Below are 22,424 nucleotides of genomic sequence, written 5' to 3' on the forward strand. Positions count from 1 at the left end.
AATAAATTATTTATTTACTTTATTAGATCACAATAAATGTTTTTCTTATGTTTTTTTATTTCAACTATGCACAATACATGCTCATTAGTTTTTGTAATAGATATACAAAATAAATATTTAGAGACTGCATTTAGAAACATAAATCTATTTTATTCATTCACAATGTATAGTATTACACATAATGATATAAATCTGTTGTTTTATACAATAATTGTTTTTTCTTGTCTATTGTTTTTGTACTTACCTAAATAACAACATTAGTTAATTTATTCATTTTATATTTCAATACTTTATATATAAATTTGTATTATAACTGACAAGAAACTAATTATTATTATATATTTTTATTCTGAAGGTACTCGTTATATTGCTCAGGGATGCCTTTGAATATTTTAATTTTAGCACGAATTTGTTTCCATGTTAATTGATTGTAATTCTTCCTGTCTAGTGCCATAGCCTACGTAATTCATTTAATGATAAGGAACATTTTGTCAATACGAAATAAATTGCTGTAGAAAAAACATTACCTTATAATCTTCCCCATACTTATCCATTAAGTAAGTAAGAAAGTGTACTTGATTATTTGGTAACCTAAACATTCTCCTCCTCTGTGCCTTTGCTTCTGTCTCAAGTTCTTGAACTACGTGCAGTTTTACAGGTATCATTTCAACATCTTTGTCTTGTAATTTAGTGTCTGCTGTATTAACTGACCGCGTTATAATATTTTCAATGATTTCGTTCTTTGTATTGGGTATATTCACAACCTCGTTTGCATCATATGCTAGTCCCATCTGCTTTAAATTAGTCCGTGTGGACTGCGTCACCTCCCATGATTTCTTTATTTGAGAACTACGGAATAGAATTTTGTCTTTTTGTTTATACACACCAATAATAAATATCAGCATTTAATCAAAATAATACGACAATGTTTTTAATTATATTTACCATGTTAATGTGGGTAATTTACGCAACTTATTTCTTAATCGTTTACGATTTACATTCATGCGATACTTCTTCCTACGTTTTACCTTTCTAATTTTTGTCATTTTCTTTATCTCAATTTACCACGTGCTTTTAAAAAAATAGTTACTAAAATTTTCGTTTAAACTCGTATACGTGAACTTGGTAATATAGTAATGTATTCTACAAGCTGTATACTTGATAATTGTCCCTAGTTCAATTTCTAGGATCGAAAACTTTTAGCATAAAATATAGTGGTATGACTGATGCTATAACGTAAGCACAAAAGCCTTAAATTATTTCAAATTTATATTCAAGAAAAATTGTAAAAATTTAGTAAACTAAACACCGACAATTCTAAATTATTCTAATTTCTTCCATACATTCATATCGTCACTTTTAAGAGGTAAGAAAATCTTCAATATGGATATATCACGAAAACTACGTCGTATAATGAATGTAGCTTTGATTTGCAAAACGTTTATAAACTGTAAGACATCTATGTGTTGTTATAAAAAATTATCCTAGTCATGAATTTATGATAAAAGTGAAAAATGAATGAGTCACTAATTATTATGATAGGAAAATAACTATTAATGGAATCGGTAACAATCGTGACTTTTCGGCCGATGTTCGGTAGACGCCTGCTGTCTATATAAAGTCCAGGCAGTAAAACTTCAGCTCATTTCTCCATTTGACTTCGGAGGGAAGATAGGTGAATTTTCAAGGAGTAGGTCGAAAATGTAAATGGGTGAACGATAGTTGCTACCTAGTATCATAAACTACACATATATTTTCCAATATAAATAGAAAGAAATTACTTGAGTAACTATTTATTATCGACATGCGGCGAATTCATGAGCACAACGCGACACATCATTTGGCTGATTGTACAGCCAGTATCAATGCAAGAGCTGTCGATCCTAGTCGTCCTGTGTATATAGCTGTGCGTATACACGACTGCGATATAGATCAGGGGCTGCATATGTATTTCGAACGATTACTGTCAGCGTTCATGGGATAGCCTTTAATTGGCTTCTTAAGATAGAAGTGACTCGAGTCAAGTAAGGAGCGATCTAAGGCAAGAGAGCTAGGCGTGAAGTTGTCATCTAGCCGAGGATATCTCGCATAGACTACTCAGTATCTCGAACGATCGCGAACTCGATAGTTCGGACATATTGCAATTTCGACTTTAACTTTTCCTTATTCGTATTTCAAAATGAAAGTGGCACAGTCGTGTATATTGAATCGTATTTCCTTACTTAATAATATTTGTTAGATAAATTATTAATCTCATTGCTCAAATTAAACGATATTAAAACACCCTTTAATCGAACGAGTCTTAAATACTTTAAATTAATTATTATATTAATAACCAATTCAAAATACGAACCAGTTTGAAACACAATGAATATATTTCAAACATAAAAGCCATTTGTTCTACTCATCAATCTAAATGAAAAACAATGCGTAAATTCATGTCAATAACTGAAAGTTAAAAAATGGGTCTCCTCGTGGAAATTTCGACTTTCCAAAAGTAGACATATTAGAAATCGATTCCGTAAAAGTTCCTTAAAAGCAGAGTTCCATAAAATTTGTCCGTGATTTAATACGATCCGATTGTCAAGTGTCGATCACCCATTGTATGCTAATCGTTCTGTTAAAATGGAGGTATCTTGCAATTAGTACACGATAGAAAGTCTTTTCATAAAACACAATGAAGTTCGAACACGTTTTGCCTCTATTGTTATTGCGTGATCTTTTGTTATCATTTTCTATTGAAATACCATGTCACAATGGCCATTAAACAAGCAGGATGTTACGATGTATTATTCAACATTCGGTTTAATTGTTACACACGCAATGAAAAAGAAAAAAAAAGAAAAAAAGAGAAAACGAAAGAAAAAAGTGAAATATATGTCAAATATTCGTAATTTGATATTTTATATATACGATTTGATATTTTTTCATAAATACAATAAATTAGTTTACGTTGGAAAATAAGAATAAATCAAAGACATATCATTTAATTAAAAATACTTTATTTTGATTATCGGATAAAAAAATTAAAATTTGTCAAGCACTCGAATACACAAAAGGTAAATCATTTTAGAACCAAAAAGGAGTTTAGTCAAATGCGAACAATAAAGTCGGTAGTCGGTGTTCATAATATAAATAAAATTAATATCACCTATACCTACTCATACGCACTATTTATACACGTATCTCTATCTCTATCTGTATTCTGCATAATCCGTTTATATCATTTACAATCATTTATAACAGTACAATAAAATTTCAGAGACCTGACAGAGCGGAATTATTGAAACATTTATCTAGAACTTTCAATCCGGATGGTGTTATTAACCCTTTCATTCCCGACGATCCATTTCGTCCATGTCCGATGGATCGATATCTTCAAAACTCAACGCTACGTTCAGCAAGATTCATCATGGTAATTCCTACCACATTCGAACTTCACTGAAGAGGCAATATGTATTCCTCACGGTCGCAAAATCTTTGAAATCTCCATCAAACGATCTTCTAAAGGTTCGTAGGTACAAAAATTCCCTAATACAGCTAAACTCTCAGAAACCAAAAGGGTTAACGTTTGAAATCACAGATTTACCAGGAGTAGTTGGTACCGAGACCACTGAAGACAGTGTGCACAACAGGAGCAGCGGCTTCGTATCCGTAAGACTTGGCGATCAACGGAGCTTGAGCAGAGTAGGCTTTGGTCAAAAGGGGAGCTGGTGCGATGGACGCGGTGTATCCATGAGCTGGAGCGATCAGGGCACTCTTGGCGATGACTGGAGCATGAGTAGCGTATTCGTAGCTCTTGGCCAGAAGAGGTGCAGCTGCATAACTTTTGGCGACCAGAGGAGCAGCAGCGAGCGGAGTGGCATAAGTCTTAGCGAGAAGAGGTGCTGGTGCGGCGATGGCAGCCTTGGCGATCAGTGAACTCGGAGCAGCGTATGTCTTCGCCAAGAGTGGAGCACTATAGCTGTATGGGGCGGCGTAGGACTTGGCCAAGAGAGAATCACTGTAGCTGTATGGTGCGGCGTAGGACTTAGCCAAGAGAGGTTCGCTGTAGCTGTATGGGCTGGCGTAGGACTTAGCCAAGAGAGATTCGCTGTAGGTGTACGGGGCAGCATAGGTCTTGGTCAAGAGAGGATCACTATAACTGTACGGGGAGGCGTAGGACTTGGACAAGAGAGGATCGCTGTAGCTGTACGGAGCGGCGTAGCTCTTGGCTAAGAGAGGAGCGTTGTAGCTGTACGGGGCGGCGTAGGTCTTGGCTAAGATAGGAGCGTTATAGCTGTACGGGGCGGCGTAGGACTTGTCGATGTAGGCTGGGGCAGAGTAGGCGGCTTTCACGGCGGGAGCGTGGTTGATGTCGTAGTTCAAGAGGGCATCGTTGCTGACGCTGTGGCTGCTCACGCGAACGTAGGAGTGAGCCGAGTCGTCGGCCTTGCTGTAAGAGGAGATCACGTTTTGACCCCCGTAGCCTTTCTGCGTAGACTCCTGGCTGAAACCGATGCTGCTGTGATCACCAGACGAAGCCGCGATGTCGTAGGCCGCTGGGCCTGCAGCGTTGGCTACTGCCAGGCAGACTGCGAGTGCTAAGAACTGGAGAAAAATCGTTTTAAGATTAGCTTGCATGCGAAGGAACTAAATGACTATGGTCTTTGCTAGTTGAATCGAAGAAAAGCTATTGATTATGGTAAAGTTCTCTATTATAAAAAAGAAGTCTTCAAGACTTAACAAAAACAATAAATAGTTGTTTTATTGAGTGTACCAAGGACTCGAATGCAACTTTTAACGAAAAAGGTTTAAACTACGATAAAGTTCGAACGACTGAATCAACTAAAATGATCTAATTTTTCAAGAAAGGTTTTCTATCGTGAAAACTTCACGCTTCGTTACATTGTACCAGAACTTCTGCACTATCTGTGAGTCGCTGTAACCTGAAGGGCGTACATGTTCACGTGGAAGCTTACCTTCAATGCCATTTTGCTTTTGCGTGAAGAGGTCGCCGTGTTCTGACAAAATTCGGAACTTGGACCACTATTTATATGCAGGTAAAACTGCAGGGGGATCAATCGAATTTTGGGTGCCACTGTTCCCAATGGGATTGGACATGACCGATCAAGAGAGAGGGAAACTGTGCCACGGCACGCTTTTTTCGTAAGGAATCATTAAGAAAGAAGGATAGAAAGTGGTGGTGGATAGCCAGGTTAAGCGAGACCTGGGCGAGTGTCGGGTGTGGTTTCGACATAATTATAATCATCAGCTTGGTAAACATGCAGAAGCATTGATCAACCTAATCTATGTTTTAACATAATTTCGAGCAAGAAGACTTCTTCCGGTATCAAAGCTTTACATCCCTTTACTTTTTCTTATTAAATCGAATTTAAACAAAATTATATATATTTACATACACATGACAATGTATTATTCTTTACAAGATTATGAGACTTAAGTATACTTATAGTAATTAGTACTTAACATCGTCCCAAGTAAAACATTACTGTTAAAAAAGGGTTACACAGATGAGTTGTTTTATTCGTACGTTGCTTTATTTAAATCCCATTAACCAAATAATTTAAATTATATTGTCAATCATAATCACGTAACAACTTAATAGTATGTACTTGTTTGATTACACATGAGTGATCTTTTTTTTGGGATGTGTTGTATAAATGAACGCTGCTACGTCACACAAGGCGTTTTTTTCCTTATACCCTGGCCTTCCCTTTGGTTATGTAACATGATACATATACCAATGCAGGGTCGTGATATTGTAAAACCTGTCAAGGACGCACTTTCTCCAAATTGTGGCACTGACATATAAAGCCATACAGGCTCCACGTAATTTTTGCCCGTGTATCAGTAATCTTGTTTCGGTGATAGATAAAGTTTCTATTCTGTGTAAGCCTAGATAGGTAGATCTGCGAAGAGAAATTCATAGGCGTGACACTGTCAACCCCGAAGCGGTCCGCCGTGACGCAACCACGAGTTTTGGTCCAAATCGCGCGTACGATTTCAAAGAAGCAGACCTTTACCGTTTCACTTTCTTCAGTTAATTCGATTCCTCGATATCAACAACAGATTAGAAGTTAACAAAATAGGTATTAAAAATTGCAGAGAAAATTGTTAAGATAAAGGAGGAAAAATAAAAATCGTGGGAAAGGATCTTATTATTAGTAGATATTTTTCACCTTTTCAATCTGTTCCTCTTTTACGTTCTTTGTCCGATATTTTCAGGAGAATCTCATTCCCTTTCATTTTGGTGGCTCGCACTTGCAATTGCAGCGGGTCGCCCTTCTTTCATCATCCACTGGCTGATGCGTTGTTTCAACGCTTTATCGTGGCCTACATTGGACAAAGAAAACTCAGAAAAAATATTGTCGATTTTAATCTTCTCAGGATCACAAGGCTTCTCGAACACGGAGTCCGGGACCGTCTGCAGAGTGAACCAAGGTGGTTCTGGTTCTTCCATAGGAACCTTCGTGATTCTGTCTTTCTGTTTTTGCTCTAGTTTGTGAGATTTTGTCGAGTTCACCGATGAAGTTTGAAACTGTTTCTCGTTAGACGATGTTGGCTTTCCTTTTGATTCTCGACGAAAATTTGTACCGTCGATATCTCTTCTTGGGTGCGCAAATGTGTGCGATTTACCTGTTTCTTCGTGTTCTTCGTGAAGTTCAATAGTCTCGGTTGAATCTTTTAGAATAGGATCTGCTTCGATAACTGAACGTTTGGGATCAAAACTTGCTGGACCATAACCTTTATTCGATTTGTATATGGCGTATAGATCCTCTAATATCATAGAAGTACGAGGTGATAATGATTTATTGTCGATTAGACGTCTAGTCATTTGAAGGTATTCTTCTATTGGAGATATATTTCTGCTAGGTTCTATGGTCGTCAGAATTGTGACAAAACATTAGCCGTGTTTACTATGTTGGTTAACTTTGGTTTACCTGCTAGAGTATCCGATATAACGTGTTGATTTTCAGGGTCACTGATAGAAAATTTGTAAATATTTTCATTTATCAATTCATAAGACTCTGAAGGTACTGTAACTTCGTTCCCCCAGTTTGGCTTAGGTGGCCTTTTTATTCCAGAATTATTTTGCATTAAAATTTAGTTAGGAATTGCGGAAATAATAACACTAAAGTTAATCCAATAGTAGCAGGTTGTGTGATATTTATTTATCCGCGTCATTATTACTATTTGTTTGAAATGAAAATTTGTTTGTTTAAAAAAATTGTCATAGCTTTTATTAATAGTCTTTTATCTTTTTTGACAAAATGTGTTAATATAGCGTAAAAATAAATTATAGGAAGATGGATTTAAAATAAAGACAAAACAGAAAATCGACGAGGATGGGATTCGAACCCACGCGTGCAGAGCACATTGGATTAGCAGTCCAACGCCTTAACCACTCGGCCACCTCGTCACATGTAGAATCAACCTTTAAATGTTTGTTATGCGTAGTAATTATTTAATTTATAATAAAAATTCCTTTCACTTTTCAACTTATCTGGTACATTTCTGCTCTTTATTAGATACCAGGATGTACTTTAAGAAATGTCATCGTATCTATTTAGTGATTTGCATACATTTCAATATATTTAATGAATTTACATGTTACGAAATCATAATTAAAAAGATAAAGCGTGTACACTTTCACGTGTAGGTAATATTGTTATCAACTAGCGAAATGTTTTTATCTTTCTTCTTTAAAGTAACATTTAAGGAAGTATAATTTATGGACTGGGGACATTATGGTTTTATATACTTGGTATATCCAAGTAAATAAATTAAGTAAGAAACATGTTATTCTCTTGTTTTCATTTTGGGATAAGTAAATCTTATCGTATACATTTTTTATTTGTTTTGTACACAAGAGCCATGTTGTAAACTATATATTTATAGTTGTTCACAGTTAAATATAGAGATATCTATATCATTGACGATACTATCATTACATGAATTGCAGTTTTTCGTCAAATTTTTTTAAATCATGAATATACGCTATATAATAGTTACGTTTCTTATTAGATAATCTTCCGGCTATTATCTTTGCGCAATTTGCTATTATTCTGCGGTACAAGCACGATGTATACCGATTTCACTAGCTAATGTGCAATAGGTAATTCAATATGGAAAATACGGTGGATTCAACGATATCATATACACCAGTATACAGTAAAGAGATCACGAAAAGTTTGGAAAATAATTTCTCAAGAATTTCGGGTAAGCGATAGGTAAATTGTAGTAAATCATTTTGTTTTGCGATGTTTGTGGATTTGAATAATTATACGAAATGCATTTAAAGGTAATCTGTGTACACTGACTCTAAAATAGAACTATCTTTTCCTATCATCTATTTTTCAGAGGAATGTTACCTGGATCATGCAGGAGCAACATTGTATTCTGATACACAAATAAAGAATGTTGCTTCTGATTTACATAATTCACTTTATGCTAACCCACACTCTATTGGAACTGCAAGTAATGTAACTCAAGATATCATAGAGAATATGAGACATCTGTAAGATATTCAGAGGATATATAATATTGTTAGTTTGTCAAACACTATGATAATCTTTCACTTCTTTAGAATTTTAGATCATTTCCACACATCTGCTGATGAATACAGTATTATTTTCACATCAGGTGCAACTGCATCTTTAAAGATAATTGCCGATACATTTCTTTTTAATAAAAATGAAAAAAATATTTCTAATTCAGCACACTTTGTATACACACAAGATAATCATACTTCAGTTCTTGGTATGAGAGAAATTGTTAATAAAAAAGGGGCAAAAATAACTTGTTTGAGTCATAATAATGCCTTTGAAGTTTTTAATTCTTCAAAATCCACAAATTCCCATCCACGACAAAGCAATTTATTAAAAAATAATTCACTTTTTGTTTATCCTGCACAATGTAATTTTTCTGGATTAAAGTATCCTTTAACATGGATCAATGATGTACATAACAGAGTTTTATCTAATGTAGTCTGTGATGCATCTACAAGGTGGTATGTTTTACTTGATGCTGCTGCCTTTGCATCGACAAATGAGTTAGATCTGTCTGTTTATAAACCAGATTTTGTTTGCCTATCTTTTTATAAAATGTTTGGATATCCTACTGGAATTGGTGCACTATTAGTAAAACATGCTAGTGCAGGTGTACTTCAAAAAATTTATTATGGTGGTGGTACTGTAGATGTTTCTTTAAGCTCTGAATTATTCCATATAAAACGACAAAATCTTCATCAAAGGTACATACTCATTAACCATCTTTGAAAATTAAACTTCTTATTGATTCGAAGTCTTATTACAGATTCGAAGATGGTACTATACCATTTCTCTCTATAATATCATTAAAACATGGTTTTGATATACTATCATATATTACAATGGAGAAGATTTCACAACATGTATTCTTACTTGCAAAATTTTTATATAAATCCTTGTTAATGCTTCATCACAGCAATGGGAAACCAGTTGCAATACTATATTCTGATACTGATTATGATAATCATAATATGCAAGGTGGTATTGTTGCCTTTAATCTCATACGGTCTAATGGTGAATATGTAGGATATATGGAGGTTTTAAATATGGCTGCATTGTTCAAAATACACTTAAGAACTGGTTGCTTTTGCAACCCTGGTGCATGTCAAAGACATTTAGCACTATCAAATAAAGAAGTTCTTCAAAATTATGAGGCTGGATATGTCTGTGGAGGTTCTGCAGACTTAATAAATGATAGACCAACAGGTGCTATTAGAGTTTCATTTGGATACATGTCCACAATTAAGGATGTTCAAACCTTATTATTGATGATTAAAGAATGTTTTGTGGATGGGTCACCAGTGTACAAAGTTCCAGATTGGTGGCTAGATTACAAAACAACTTTATGTAGAAAATATTATCAACATGATGAAAATATAGAAGAAATAACAAGTTATATATCACATAATAGTAATGGAATTACAAATAAGTTACAAAATGTGAAAAAATCAGTAGCTGATTTTATTTATGATAATTTACATAAACTTACAATGGAAACTATTATAACTAAAAAGAACTGTATTTTAGAACAATTATACATATATCCAATAAAATCATGTGGTACCTTTAAAATAACAGGTTCTTGGAATATTAATTCAAAAGGTCTGCAATATGATAGAGAATGGATGATTATTACATCTTCTGGTACTTGCTTAACACAAAAGCAACATGTAAATCTTTGTTTGTTGAAACCAATTATATTTAAAAGTAAAGGAATCATGCAATTACATTACCCAGGTAAAAATTTTACTTTTCATTATGTATTGATCAATTTAATAATAAAGAATTATTTCAGAAATGCCTGCTATTGATATCCCTTTAGATAATAGTTCTGTAAGTACTATAAATGGAACCATATGTCAAAGTAGAGTTTGTGGACAAAAAGTAGAGGGCATTGATTGTGGTATGGAAGTTTCTGAGTGGCTTAGTTTAGCATTAGGTTTTCCAAATTTGAGACTTATAAGACAAAAAAATTATGATAAGGAAAAAGAAGGTAAGTTACATATAATAAAATTATTTAATTATCTAATTGTATTTTCCTTTCGTAGCGAGCATTAAATCAGAACTATCATTCTCTAGTCAAGCACAATATTTGTTAATAAATAAAGCAAGTGCATTATGGCTTAGTGATAAAATATCTGATTCAAAAGTTCAAAAAGATACAATCATAGACAGATTTAGAGGAAATATGATATTAAGTGGTTGTGAAGCTTTTGATGAAACAAAGTGGAAATATATTTCTATTGGTAAAAATAATTTTGAGGTACAGTTATATAGCTTTTCAATGAATAAAAATGAAAATTGAATAATTTTTACATTAAAAAATGTTGTGTTTAGGTAACTGGACCTTGTACTAGATGTCAAATGATTTGTATTGACCAAACCACTGGTTTAAAGACAGTGGAACCATTACGTACACTTACAGAACAATTTCATGGGAAAATGAAATTTGGTATTTATTTAACTAAAAAAACTGAAGATGATGGAATAGTTACTGTTGGTGATACTGTTTACGTTTCATAATGAAATATTATCATTATCACTTAAATATGTATAGATGAAGGAGGTTATGTAAAAATTATGATCGAAATTTTACTTAACAAAAAATTAATATGTTTTACAAATTATTATGATATTTATGCATACTTAATATCAACTTGAATTTCATTTTTATTGATTCTTATACAAAAAAGAAATACCTATTCATTTCTTCGTTTATATAGAAATGGCGCACCATGGTTACCAACATTGCCACGTATTATAATTTATTCATTGGCTTTTTTGTATTGGAAAAAATTAATATTTCTTGTATCATTACATATGCACAATATGTAAAAAACATGTTGGTATAGTGAATTTAAATATAATATATACAAATAAATAATAAAAATATTTAAAAAAAGTTAGAATACTTTTTTATGAATATTTTTACATTATACGATAGATCACACACAAAAAATGAAAATCAATTGCTAAATAAAGATTACTATTGTTTAATGTTTTATTTAGCTTTATTTAGCAAAAAAAAGATTTAAGGTGCATTTTTTCGAATTTTCTTTGTTAAGTTTGGTAGTACTGTAATTATCAGCAGTGTTCCGTGGCGTTGTTCTATGCACACCTGTCATACGTCACTGTGAACCAGGTTCAGTATAGTCCGTAAATTTTCTGCAAGGTGTTACGTTCGACGTGTTTCTTCTGTTTATTTTCGATCACAAAATACTCAAGTTTGCAACAACGAGCAGTGTTATATATTGCGTGTTTCGCCTTAAAACGCGCGAACCTTTTGAAAATTGTATACGTAGGCAACAGGTGTCTAATGTCGCACATGTCTCTTTTCAACTGTAGCAATAATTTCTTATCTTGAAATTAAACAATTAAACGTAGTCGTGTAGAAATTTCTTATTCTTTGAAATTTACGTCATGTTAAAAAATGATTGATAGAATTCTATATTAAAGTGTCCATTTTAATAAAGTTCTACGATAAAAGTGTGATAACCGTGTATTGTTAATCGTTAATACGTAAAAATGGAATACGATTATCTTATTAAATTTTTGGCTCTTGGAAACTCTGGAGTCGGCAAGACAAGTTTTCTATATCAATATACCGATGGCACGTTCGAGTCCCGTTTTATATCTACTGTTGGTATCGACTTTAAGGAAAAACGTGTGGTAAGAAATTATGTTATTAGATGCTTTATTACGTATATTGTCGCATTTAATATAAAATACTGGTTTGCTGTTTTTAGTTTTCATATGAATTTTATTTATTTAAAACATTTTAAGAGTATATAGTTCAAGTATTGCTATATATATGTAAATGACTCTGAGTGACATATGTTATTACTTACAAGCCAGAATCATTAATTATTACAGATATACCAGACGGCAAATGGTAGAACTCAACGTGTACATTTACAGCTGTGGGATACAGCTGGTCAAGAGCGGTAACATTTGCTATAATAATATGCTTTGAAAACTTATATTTGACATTAATGATGCATATCAAAGAAGGCTTTTAGTGTTTCCTATAGAATGTGTAAACTCCTTAGTACAGAGGTTATACTTACTAACACGATATAAAAAAAGAATTTAGTTATAAGATTTAGTAATTAGTATTTTATAATATAGAAATGTTAGATTTCACGTAAGTGCTGCAATGCCATTAATATCCAGGTTCAGAAGTCTAACTACAGCCTTTTACCGGGATTCCATGGGTTTCCTACTAATTTTTGATCTGACCAATGAGCTGTCCTTTCTCGAAGTAAGAAATTGGCTGGAGCAGCTTAGGGTACTCGTTATTTATTAACATTATTACTATAAACATTGTGCAATGAACGATGATTTGAGTTAATCTACCCGTGGAAATTATAGCTCCATTAGGGACATTAATATCTTGGTTGGTTTCATACATGTTGCATGATGTAAATTAAAACTGTCCTGTAGAAATTCTGAGCTCGGAAATAAAGGAATTTATTAAATTTTGCATGGAATTTTAGAGTACAAAATATGCTTTACTTTGCATGCTTCTTAAAAGATGATCGTAGATATTATGATAGTGGTATTACTAGTAGTGATTTTATAATAAATTGTAGATTCTTTCTGTTAACATGTTTTTTATGTATATCATTTATACATAAAAAACTCAAACTGTCGTTCAATTGAAAAACTGTAAAAATTCATTTATTTATTATACAATTAAATGCAAAAATTAATGAATTAATAAATAAATAAATTTGCATCACGTAATTAATATATAATGAAATGGTTAAAGCATTGCGTACGGGTAGCATGGTAATTAATATGTGCAAAATTATGCGAAAAATGATTCGATTACAGAAACGGGAAATATTGATCCTAATTTAAATACCTAATTCAAAATTAGCCAAAACGGTGTGTTTACAAAAGATTTGCTCGTGGTAAAATTAGTAATGGAAGAGTCTGAGGGATTCATATACGTATAACTATGTATACTCTGATTGATCGACTGACTATGCTAAGGAAACCTATTTACCGGCGCCGAAAATTAATTTAACGAATAAAGCACCGTACACACTGTATTAATGCATCTGAAAGTAGAGGAACATTTTAAGAGAAAGATTTTTCAACAGAAATATCCTTAGTTGGTTCGTCAAATTTGTTGAAATATTCGACTGTAAGAAAAGTTGAATTGGTCTTGTCTCAGTTTTGTTTACCAGCACTCTTTGTATTTTGCATTATGGCACGTTTCCGTTTTTCAATGAAATCTCGATTCCTTTGTTTGACCATTGATTCATGTCTGTACACATGTAGACTCACGCATATTGCGAAGATCCAGATATAATTCTCTGTGGAAACAAATCCGATCTCGAAGACAAACGGGTTGTTAGTGAACATAGGGCCCGGGAATTAGCGGAGACGCATGGGTAAATAATATAGTACACGTTATTCATTACGTTCCTTATCAACCATACGATTCATTCAGTCTTGCTCCAGTCATGTTCCTTTTTAGTCTGGGAAACCAAAGAAGATATACATTTCTGTGTTGCCTCTCATAATTTCCAAAGCGAATCTGTTTGTCACTTATATCCTCCACAAATCCTCTTACTTCACGTCGCTCTGTCCCATTGGTTTAATTACAAGATAGGATGAAATTGCGGTTTATGCTATTCAAGTCTTCCAGAGATGAAACTCGTTCACTAGAATTTCATGTATGTAAGAAATATTTAAGAACACGGAAGCCTCAAACAGTGTAAACTGCAAGAATCCAGATCACTGGGAAGATCAGCAATCTCAATGAACTGTACTCTTCAGCTTGGTCTACCTGGAAACGAGTGCAGCCACGGGTCAGAACGTGGCACGTGCCGTGGAGATACTCCTGGACCGGGTGATGCGCAGGATGGAGACCACCATGGACAAGTCGCTGCTGCCGCACCAAAGAGTATTACGATGCCACGAACGCGACACACCGCCGCCGAGTACTTCATGCTACTGCTGACATTGTTCTTACACGTAGCGTAGCTGAATAACTTGCCTCGTGAAGCATGCACTTTATTCGGCTAACAACGTGGCCCAACTAACTTGTATTCGAATCTCCTATCGTTTAAATGTTCCAAGATATGCTACTTACGGCAAGATATGCACGGTAGGATATCAAGGATATAGAAATTTCGGAGCATTATCACAATTCAGAGTTGCATACCTCTGTTCTAAGAGTTTCCGATCGAACGATCGATATTTTACTGTATATCTGCGAGCAAGAAGTACCTTGTATATTACACACTTGTGCATTGTTGTATTCTGAGAAAGGATCCGCGTTGTTTCCCGTATTCACGCGCACACTGTCTTCCATTAACCGCTTCCCTTGGTACAAAGTTATGTCTCGTCGTAAATTCTGAACTGAAATTGTACCTTCGACTTGTTGTACCTCTCGATTCTTCGCAACAACGTGATCTACCTGTTACTGTTGTACGCACAACGTGTTCAATATGTCGTGTCTGATCTCTGTTCAATCGCCAAAAATTGTGATACGGTAGCGTTGCGATTACTTAGGATGAAACGGTCGATTTTCGATATATATGTATTTTTGATGCTGTTATTGTGTCCATACCAAAGTTCGTACGTCTAGTCGTTAAGTACTATGCTGAGAATACAATCAAATCGTCTGATGCACCGTTTGTACTGTCGTTACTCGAATGTTGACGAGTGTCGCTGTTCTTATCAAGTTTTCACGCAGAATGTAATCGTATCTTGCGAAGACTATGTGTTAATCCCCCTAGCTATTAAGGGGGACTATCAGCAAATGTTTATCTATGCACGTCGCGGAGACTATATGTTGTTTCTTCCAATTTTTACACCTGTGAATTACGATTAATCGAGAAATGTTCAAATATATAAAGATATATATATGCCTGTTGAATAGCTACAGGGTGGGATGATAACTTGCTGATTGTTCTACTTTATATCGATCGTTGTCGAAGCAGAGATGCAAAACCGTGCTGGTATGATAGTGTGATGAATCGTGCAACTTTATACGTCTCCATGGGACGACATTTTCGTAATATTTCTCTTAGCATAAAAATTTCACCAGGCTGTTCGAAATGATAGAGATATTCCAAGTTATTGCCCCATCCTGTGTATCGTGTCATACGTCGACGTAATAAAAGGAGACTGCACGAGTTATATCTGTTCCGGCGAAATTCTGCCGCCCATTTTCAGTTTGCTACGATCTCAGGAGCAACGTGAAATGAAAATGCACGATGTATTTGATACAATGGTGAATTAGGATAGTGGATTTTTGATCTGACTTTTTCCCACGTACGAATAGAATCTCGAAATTTCATTAGTATTGTATTTTCACGTTTGTATTCATTGGACTTTGAATGAATTTTCAAATTTGTGCGATTCGTGTGAGTGTCGATGTGTTCAATTTCGACTGGATCCTAGCAAGCTAAGCCGCAATCGAAACACGAAAACTGTAACTTCGCGTGACGATGTTCTTGTCGACGTGCGACTGCGTTTTACGAGATTTTTCGCTCTAAACTGTTCGATTATCGTACCTATCTGTTAATTCATCTGTAACGAATCGTCGGCCGCAACGAGCGTGCCCTATCGTGTATACGTACTTACTCGCATACTTTGTAAGAATTCTATCTCGAAGAAATGGATCTGAACAGAAATCTCCGTATAGGGAACATCTCGCGGAGCAAATAAACGCTCTACAGTTCTGCTTAAACGAGCTTCTATCCGTTTATCCGCGAATCCTCAACTGGTAAGGCCATAAAGCAGCGCGCCTATGCCGGATAAGCCAAAACTGAAAGCAACTGCTTCGCCAAAAAACTCGACAACAGTTTAAAGCCGGGGAACACGAAGTTCCAAGCAGATTTCCGATACAATCAATCAAACGTGATGCCTTGAGAGCCCGATGTGGGACGGTTCCAACTTTATCTTGCCGGTCGAAGGTTGCGAAAGCGCCCAACTTTTCTTCGCTGTTGAGTTGGAGGCGTAAGGGAGAGAAAGAGAGAGAGAGAGAGAGAGAGAGAGAGAGAGAGAGGGGGGGGGAGAGTGATAGAGGGAGGAAAGAGAAAACAAGAAGAGAAGGAAAAAAAGGAATAATTTTACTCCCATCGAGGGATTACCGGCAGGTGTTCCTCGCGTACTTTTGCGTACTCCGTCGGGGCTTGAAATCAAATGCAAACAGATCGAGCGGCAAGACCGGCTAGAAAACATCTCGAGTATCAGCCGGTGAAACTTCGTTTCATCAATAACAGGGGAAAACGCGCGCAACCTGGGGTGGCTCGCTGGGAAACTTTCGCGCGAAAACTTCCTTTATAGAAGTTCGATCGAAGTTTGCGACCGGTTTGGCCAGGTTATTAGCCGGCTATTTATACGCAACGCTGTTATTGTTTACTGATACGCGCGCTTTTTAAGCTCACTGATCGGGCGAAATGCATTTTTACGAGCGGAAGTTGGAGCACCGCTGCGCTTTTACGAGGATCCCAGCGATCATTTTGCGATCGGGCGAGCTTTCGATTCGTCATCGAAAGGAGCTTTTAAATGAGATACTGTACGTTTCTATGCACTTGTTCGAGGCAAACTTATCGAATCAATAAAGGATAAAAGTTGTGAAAACGAACGTGTACGAACGTGCGCCTAGCTTTGTTCCGCTGTATAAATGTCAGCTTCATTTTCCGTTATTTTATTTTATTTTATATTCTATTTCATCGCGCAACCTTTATGTATAGGTACACATTGTTCCATTTCATTCTCTCAAGTTTTTTTTCAGCAACTAGCCGTCGAACCGATGCGAAAAATGCAATAAACGCGCGCAGTGATACAGCGGACAACTGGTGTTTATTTGTAATCCATTTTTTCATCGCGTCCACAGTTTCGGATAATTGAAATCCCAATTAAACCGATGAAATCAAACTCTTATCCGAGAAGCTGTGCCCGTAAACGTTTATGAAACACTGGCTTTAAAACCTGTCTCTCTAAACCGCATTTCAGCCGTTCAATTATTCTTAGTGACGGCATACACGTTCTTCCATCACGACCTACTCCGTTCCACGTTGCAGAGTATCGAATAAGAGAATTATGGCTATGCCTCGCAGTCTCATCGTGTCCAGCACTAGCCGATATTTAAGCCTCGCTTCGCCCCCCTTTGAAAGCTCGCCGACCAATCGAACGATTAGGCGTTCGTAGCTTTGTCTCCGTCGACAACGTGCCGTTGGTATCGGTAACGACCACTTTGAGACTACCAGTTAGGCCCTGTCCCTCTGTGCCGCCTAATTATTACGCGGACCCTCAAGTTCATTTGATTGCAGCTAGACAAAGCGATGGAACCGTTCAAAGCGCGCAGGACTATCAAAAGGACGCTATTTATCGGACCATGGTTGCTCGCAGACCAGACACAGGCGTCCTCTTTCCATCGGTCACGTAGCAAGCTCTTATTCCCATCCTTTTATTCCCCCACGCTGTTCACGGCGCTCCGAAATTTCGCTCAAGGTGAAGCCAAGTTTCCACGACACGGAGTCGTGATGTCAGAAACTTCTGACCGGAAGTTTCGCAGAGTCATCGCGGTGAAGTGACCCGATCCTGTCGGTTCACGGGGTTCGTGGATATCTTCTTCGCGGCTGGCACGGAGTTTCCAACGGCGGATATCGGAGATTTAGAAGGGCTGCTTAATTCCTTCGAATCGTTTATGCACCTGCTTCGTATCTCGACTTTCTTTCCTATCGGTGGGTAGCTGTTCGGGCTTCATCGGATCGTGAATCCACGGACGGTGATGTTAACCGGTATTCCAGTTTCAGCATGGCTGCGCCACAAGTGGAACGAAGTTTCCGCCGTACAGCGTCAGTTGCAAATAAACCAGGAAGCCGATGGCTGCTATCAAAAGCAAGACCAGCCAAGAAAGCAGAAGTTGCAGTCTAGTTTCAGTTTATGTATGAACGCGGCATTACGTCAGAGAAAGTTACAGGCAAAGCGCGAGTCGAAGTCGCGCCAGCAGGTTTTCGATCGCGCAAGTGTCCGAAAATCGAATTAACCGGGAACTTATGGGCAGGTCCTGCCATCGGTCTTGGCCATTGATCGCGCCGCGAACAACGATATATCAGGATGAATTAACGATCGAATCCCGGTAAGCTGCAGCTTCGTCGTGTATTTCATCTTAGCCTCGCGAAATAGAATCCGTCTTCCGGTTACATGGTTCGGGGGCAGGATCCTGCTCACGTGGCAGATCTGCACGTCGCTACATAGGATCTCGTGTCTTCGCTCGACTTGTCAGAGGGGTTGAGGAAAGAGGAACAATTTCAGTTAGATATTGGTCTGGTAGATAAAACGAAATTACCCAGCGACCTCGAGCATTGCCGGACTCTGCGAGTCCTGTTTTCTGGGTCAGTGCTGCTGCTGGCTGATTTATAACTTCCGGCTGATACTTCATCGCGGAAGAAGTCGCACGAGTAGGATAAGAATGGAGGTATAATCGAGTGGACGTTGGATTTGCTCGAATGATTCGTCCAGTGATGATACTAACGAGCATCGAGCTACCTCTTTTGATACCTTTAGATCGATTAAGTAGTTCGGTAGTAGTAGGAAGTTAATGACAAAATTGATTATTAATTCACGCGTTTGTTTGACTCGTTAACGAGACGGGATTAGGTCCTCTTACTTCCTATCGTATTCTGATTTTCTGTTACTCGGAAGATATTTCTGGGGAAGAACATAGCGTCATCTGGAACGGCCATCTTGTATCTCGTCGTAGCGACTGGTGCGCTTGTCTAGCCGGGACACCTCCATTGCTGTTCTATAATTCTGGTAAAGTCGAGTTGAAAGTAGAAAGGTGTTACAATTAAAGCTAGTAAGTGTCTTGTATCCCTCCATCGCTCTCCTCACCTACAACCTCCATTATCATTTTGTATTCCTATTAACGTTTCACAGAGTAACAGGGTGTTATAATAAAAGTTAGGTTATGTTTCCGCTGCCTCATATTTCTCTTTGTCCTATAGTTCCTATGCGACTGTACATTTCTGCCAGCGTGGAAGCAGAAGTAACAGAGGAGTATGATCGAAATTGGATGTTCAATCTATCTATGTTTAGATCCTCTACCAACGTCCTAGGTTCCTGCTACGAAAAGCCATTTTTCGTTAAGAATATTCCGACTGAACACAGGATAAACGGGACGAACTCTCTTAATTGGAGACGGAGTTCCAAATAAATAATTAGTACTGTTTCACGAGTATTTTACCGACATTGCGAGATCAAATTTCTATCGAACGATGTTCCCGCTTCTCTAATTAGAGGCTATTTTTTGAATATCCTCAATGCAGTTAAAGTTGGTGCTTCCGCTGCTTCCAAACCAATCAAATATTCTTTCCACGCAAAAAATAATCATTTCGAACGGCTCAACGATCAGATTTACTTACCACATATTTTTCCATTTCGCAAGTGAAAAGCCTTTGCCACTGATGGAACAACATGGACGTTGCAATCAGCGGCCGGGGGAAATCGTCTTTTTGCTTCCCGTGGAAGAGCTAAATTCTCCGCCAGAAGTGCACCAGATAAACCTTTGACAAATAGTTCGTATCGAGCTGCGCAGGAAATTGCTGCGTGCACGAGAAGCTTGAAAAATTAGACATTATCTGTCGGAAGTCGATGCTCGGCAGCCGATCATCGCTAGTTGCATTCGACGTTTTCGGTCCTGTCAAATCTAGTCTAGCTGAGTTCGGAGAAAACTAACATGGAGAAACGTCGTTTCTAATCTCCCAGAAAGCAGTTGTCCTCAGTCCAGTGTCGCATTTTTCGAAGAGACTATCGTCGATTTAAATTATTCACCTCTTGCGCTGCAACGACACGAGCGTTTTCCTGCCAAAAGTTTCCCAAACAAACTGCACGATTAAATCGTAGTCAAGCTATCGAGACGCTGGGAAAATTGGATAGAAGAAAGGAGGAGAAGAAAGTCCTCGACACGTTGTACTACGTGCAAGCGAGATAGTGTGATAGCTCCAGCTATCGGTAAAAAAATTCGAAAATATTCGCACGTGGTAACCGAAACTCCCACCGGATGCAAAAGACATCTACGTCAGGTTGCAACTTCCTGCTCCCTTTTATCGGACTTTTTATAGTCTTGAGCAGTCGCGATCGGCGATGGCCGGTAGCATTTTGCGAGCGGTTCCGTTCTCTCGCAGAACTTTCCTATCCCCCATTGTCCCGGGGATCGTGGCGCGCGGATTTACCGGAAGAAAGAGAGGGCCGGCCGCATCCGGAAGCAGCCGCGTCGTTTACGATTCCCCGGGCTGCCCTAAAACAAAGCGGAAGTGGAATAAGAAGTAGTCGATGCCGTGGTTCAACTTTCTCGCCGTTGCGAGATCGTGAGACTTTTTCTGGATCGCTTCGCGGCCTCAAAAGTGGCCACCGATAAGGATAACGATCCCGATGGAAACGTGACGTTAATTGGAAGAGGATCAACCCGTTCTCCGCCGCCGTTGCCACCCACCACCACGGACCCTCTCGATTTCCTCGAAGCCGGTAACGATCAGCCTCTGACGAAACGAGGAATCTTTAATTGTTTCCTACGCGGCGGGAATAACTTCCTCCTTCCATTCGCTTTTTTCTCTCGTTACGTCATTGCCTCGGCCGAATGCGGAGATTAAAACTGATTGCGATCTCGGAAGAGGGGTCTTCGGGGCTGCCGGAGTGGCTGCGCCGGAATTGAGAAGCATCGACGAGCGTGAAGTGGCAAAGAGCGGGAATATCTGGGAAACGAAGTGCTCGGGATCAAAGAATATTAGCGGCGAACTCCGCTTCGGGAATTATTCCGAAAGCGGCGGAAATAATTTTGAGTCGCCGCGGAGGGGGCGAAAGGGACGGAGAGACAGAGCGAGAGAGAAATATGGGATGGAACTGATTAACGTAACTCGAGGAGATCCTTTTTCACGGAGAATAAAGTAACGTCGGCTGAAATAATAATTCCCTTGGCCGTTTAGATTGAATTTGCATTAGCGAACAATGTGCCGCGGGCTCGACTGCATTCTCGAAATTTTCCGATCGAGAAATAATTCGATCGTCCGGCGTTATTTAAATCTTCGCGTTCGACAGGTACCGGAAGTTTCGTCGTTTTAGCCGCCGGTAGGCGAGGGGATTGAAACCGATGCGACAGAGAGAGAGAGAGAGAGAGAGAGAGAGAAAGAGAGAAACGGGGCGCTTTTGTCCGTGCGAATGAAAAATGACCGGCGCGCGCGTATAAAAATTCCGCTATTTGCATATCGCCATCCATAGGAAATCGTTTAGCATCGATGGGAAAACAGATTTTTTCCCGCGCAACGGAGAAGGAAAATAAATGGGAAATCGGCAGGGATCGGTCGGCCGGAGTTGAAGAAAATCGGTTGACCAGGCCGCTCCGGGGGAAGGGCGCTGGAAGCTGGGGAATCGGCGTGGATCGATGATTTGACACCGGTATTCGTTTAATCTGCATGGAGATCAAAATTTTGCGGATAGCTCGCCGGCACGTGGTGGAATTTCGAGCGAAAAAAGAGATCAATCGCGAATTCGTCGAGAAGCCACAGAGAGAACACTCGACTCTCGTTTATTTTTTTTGTTCCTCTTTCTTTTTATTCTTTTTTTTTTTTTAAATTCAGTAGCGAGGTCTGGCACGTCAATCGGCGTATTATCAGTTTGATGCCGGAGTCATCGAGCGTGAAAGCGTATTAACAGCAGATTTTTAATTAAACCTATTCGCGGTAAAGTGATCCTCGTTCACGGCGCGAACTTCGTTGAGAACGCAATTTACGGTTGCAATCGGGCTGCAGAGAACCCGTTTGTCCGTGCAACAATTTCTGAAGCGCAAAGCTTCGATCAACGTAATCTGAAGCGGTCTGAACTCGGCGGTTTGATTTTGATCCT

General features: G+C 37.9%; 5 protein-coding genes and 1 non-coding gene across 6 annotated transcripts; 2 read left to right on the forward strand and 4 right to left on the reverse strand.

The window, feature by feature from the left end:
* Window positions 1–334: 334 nt before the first annotated feature.
* LOC108546393 (nucleolar protein 16) lies at window positions 335–1,106 on the reverse strand. The gene is made up of 3 exons (XM_017898449.1): window positions 946–1,106; window positions 528–849; window positions 335–457 (listed from the first exon to the last, which is right to left on the reverse strand). The coding sequence occupies exons 1-3, from the start codon at window positions 1,044–1,046 to the stop codon at window positions 335–337; spliced, it is 546 nt and encodes a 181-aa protein (XP_017753938.1). The 5' UTR covers window positions 1,047–1,106.
* Window positions 1,107–3,585: 2,479 nt separating this feature from the next.
* On the reverse strand, window positions 3,586–5,239 carry LOC108546376 (uncharacterized). Its single transcript, XM_017898425.1, is given in 3 exon segments — window positions 3,586–4,590; window positions 4,962–5,140; window positions 5,143–5,239. Coding segments are annotated over 3 exon segments (1,281 nt in total).
* A 996-nt stretch (window positions 5,240–6,235) lies between these two features.
* Window positions 6,236–6,463, reverse strand: LOC108546396 (uncharacterized). Its single transcript, XM_017898453.1, has one exon. It carries the CDS (start codon window positions 6,461–6,463, stop codon window positions 6,236–6,238), a length of 228 nt encoding a protein of 75 aa, XP_017753942.1.
* Window positions 6,464–7,341: 878 nt separating this feature from the next.
* TRNAS-GCU (transfer RNA serine (anticodon GCU)) lies at window positions 7,342–7,423 on the reverse strand. Its single transcript has one exon. It is a non-coding gene; the product is annotated as a tRNA-Ser (tRNA).
* Window positions 7,424–8,083: 660 nt separating this feature from the next.
* Window positions 8,084–11,075, forward strand: mal (molybdenum cofactor sulfurase). The gene is made up of 7 exons (XM_017898444.1): window positions 8,084–8,223; window positions 8,365–8,521; window positions 8,591–9,256; window positions 9,319–10,289; window positions 10,348–10,549; window positions 10,605–10,815; window positions 10,890–11,075. The coding sequence occupies exons 1-7, from the start codon at window positions 8,130–8,132 to the stop codon at window positions 11,073–11,075; spliced, it is 2,487 nt and encodes an 828-aa protein (XP_017753933.1). The 5' UTR covers window positions 8,084–8,129.
* A 603-nt stretch (window positions 11,076–11,678) lies between these two features.
* On the forward strand, window positions 11,679–16,570 carry Rab27 (RAS oncogene family member Rab27). Its single transcript, XM_017898428.1, has 5 exons — window positions 11,679–12,221; window positions 12,426–12,496; window positions 12,726–12,840; window positions 13,842–13,954; window positions 14,343–16,570. The coding sequence occupies exons 1-5, from the start codon at window positions 12,078–12,080 to the stop codon at window positions 14,524–14,526; spliced, it is 627 nt and encodes a 208-aa protein (XP_017753917.1). The 5' UTR covers window positions 11,679–12,077; the 3' UTR covers window positions 14,527–16,570.
* Window positions 16,571–22,424: the final 5,854 nt, after the last annotated feature.

Source organism: Eufriesea mexicana, unplaced genomic scaffold (assembly GCF_001483705.2).
Source record: "Eufriesea mexicana isolate 0111107269 unplaced genomic scaffold, ASM148370v2 scaffold630, whole genome shotgun sequence".
NCBI lineage: Eukaryota > Metazoa > Arthropoda > Insecta > Hymenoptera > Apidae > Eufriesea > Eufriesea mexicana.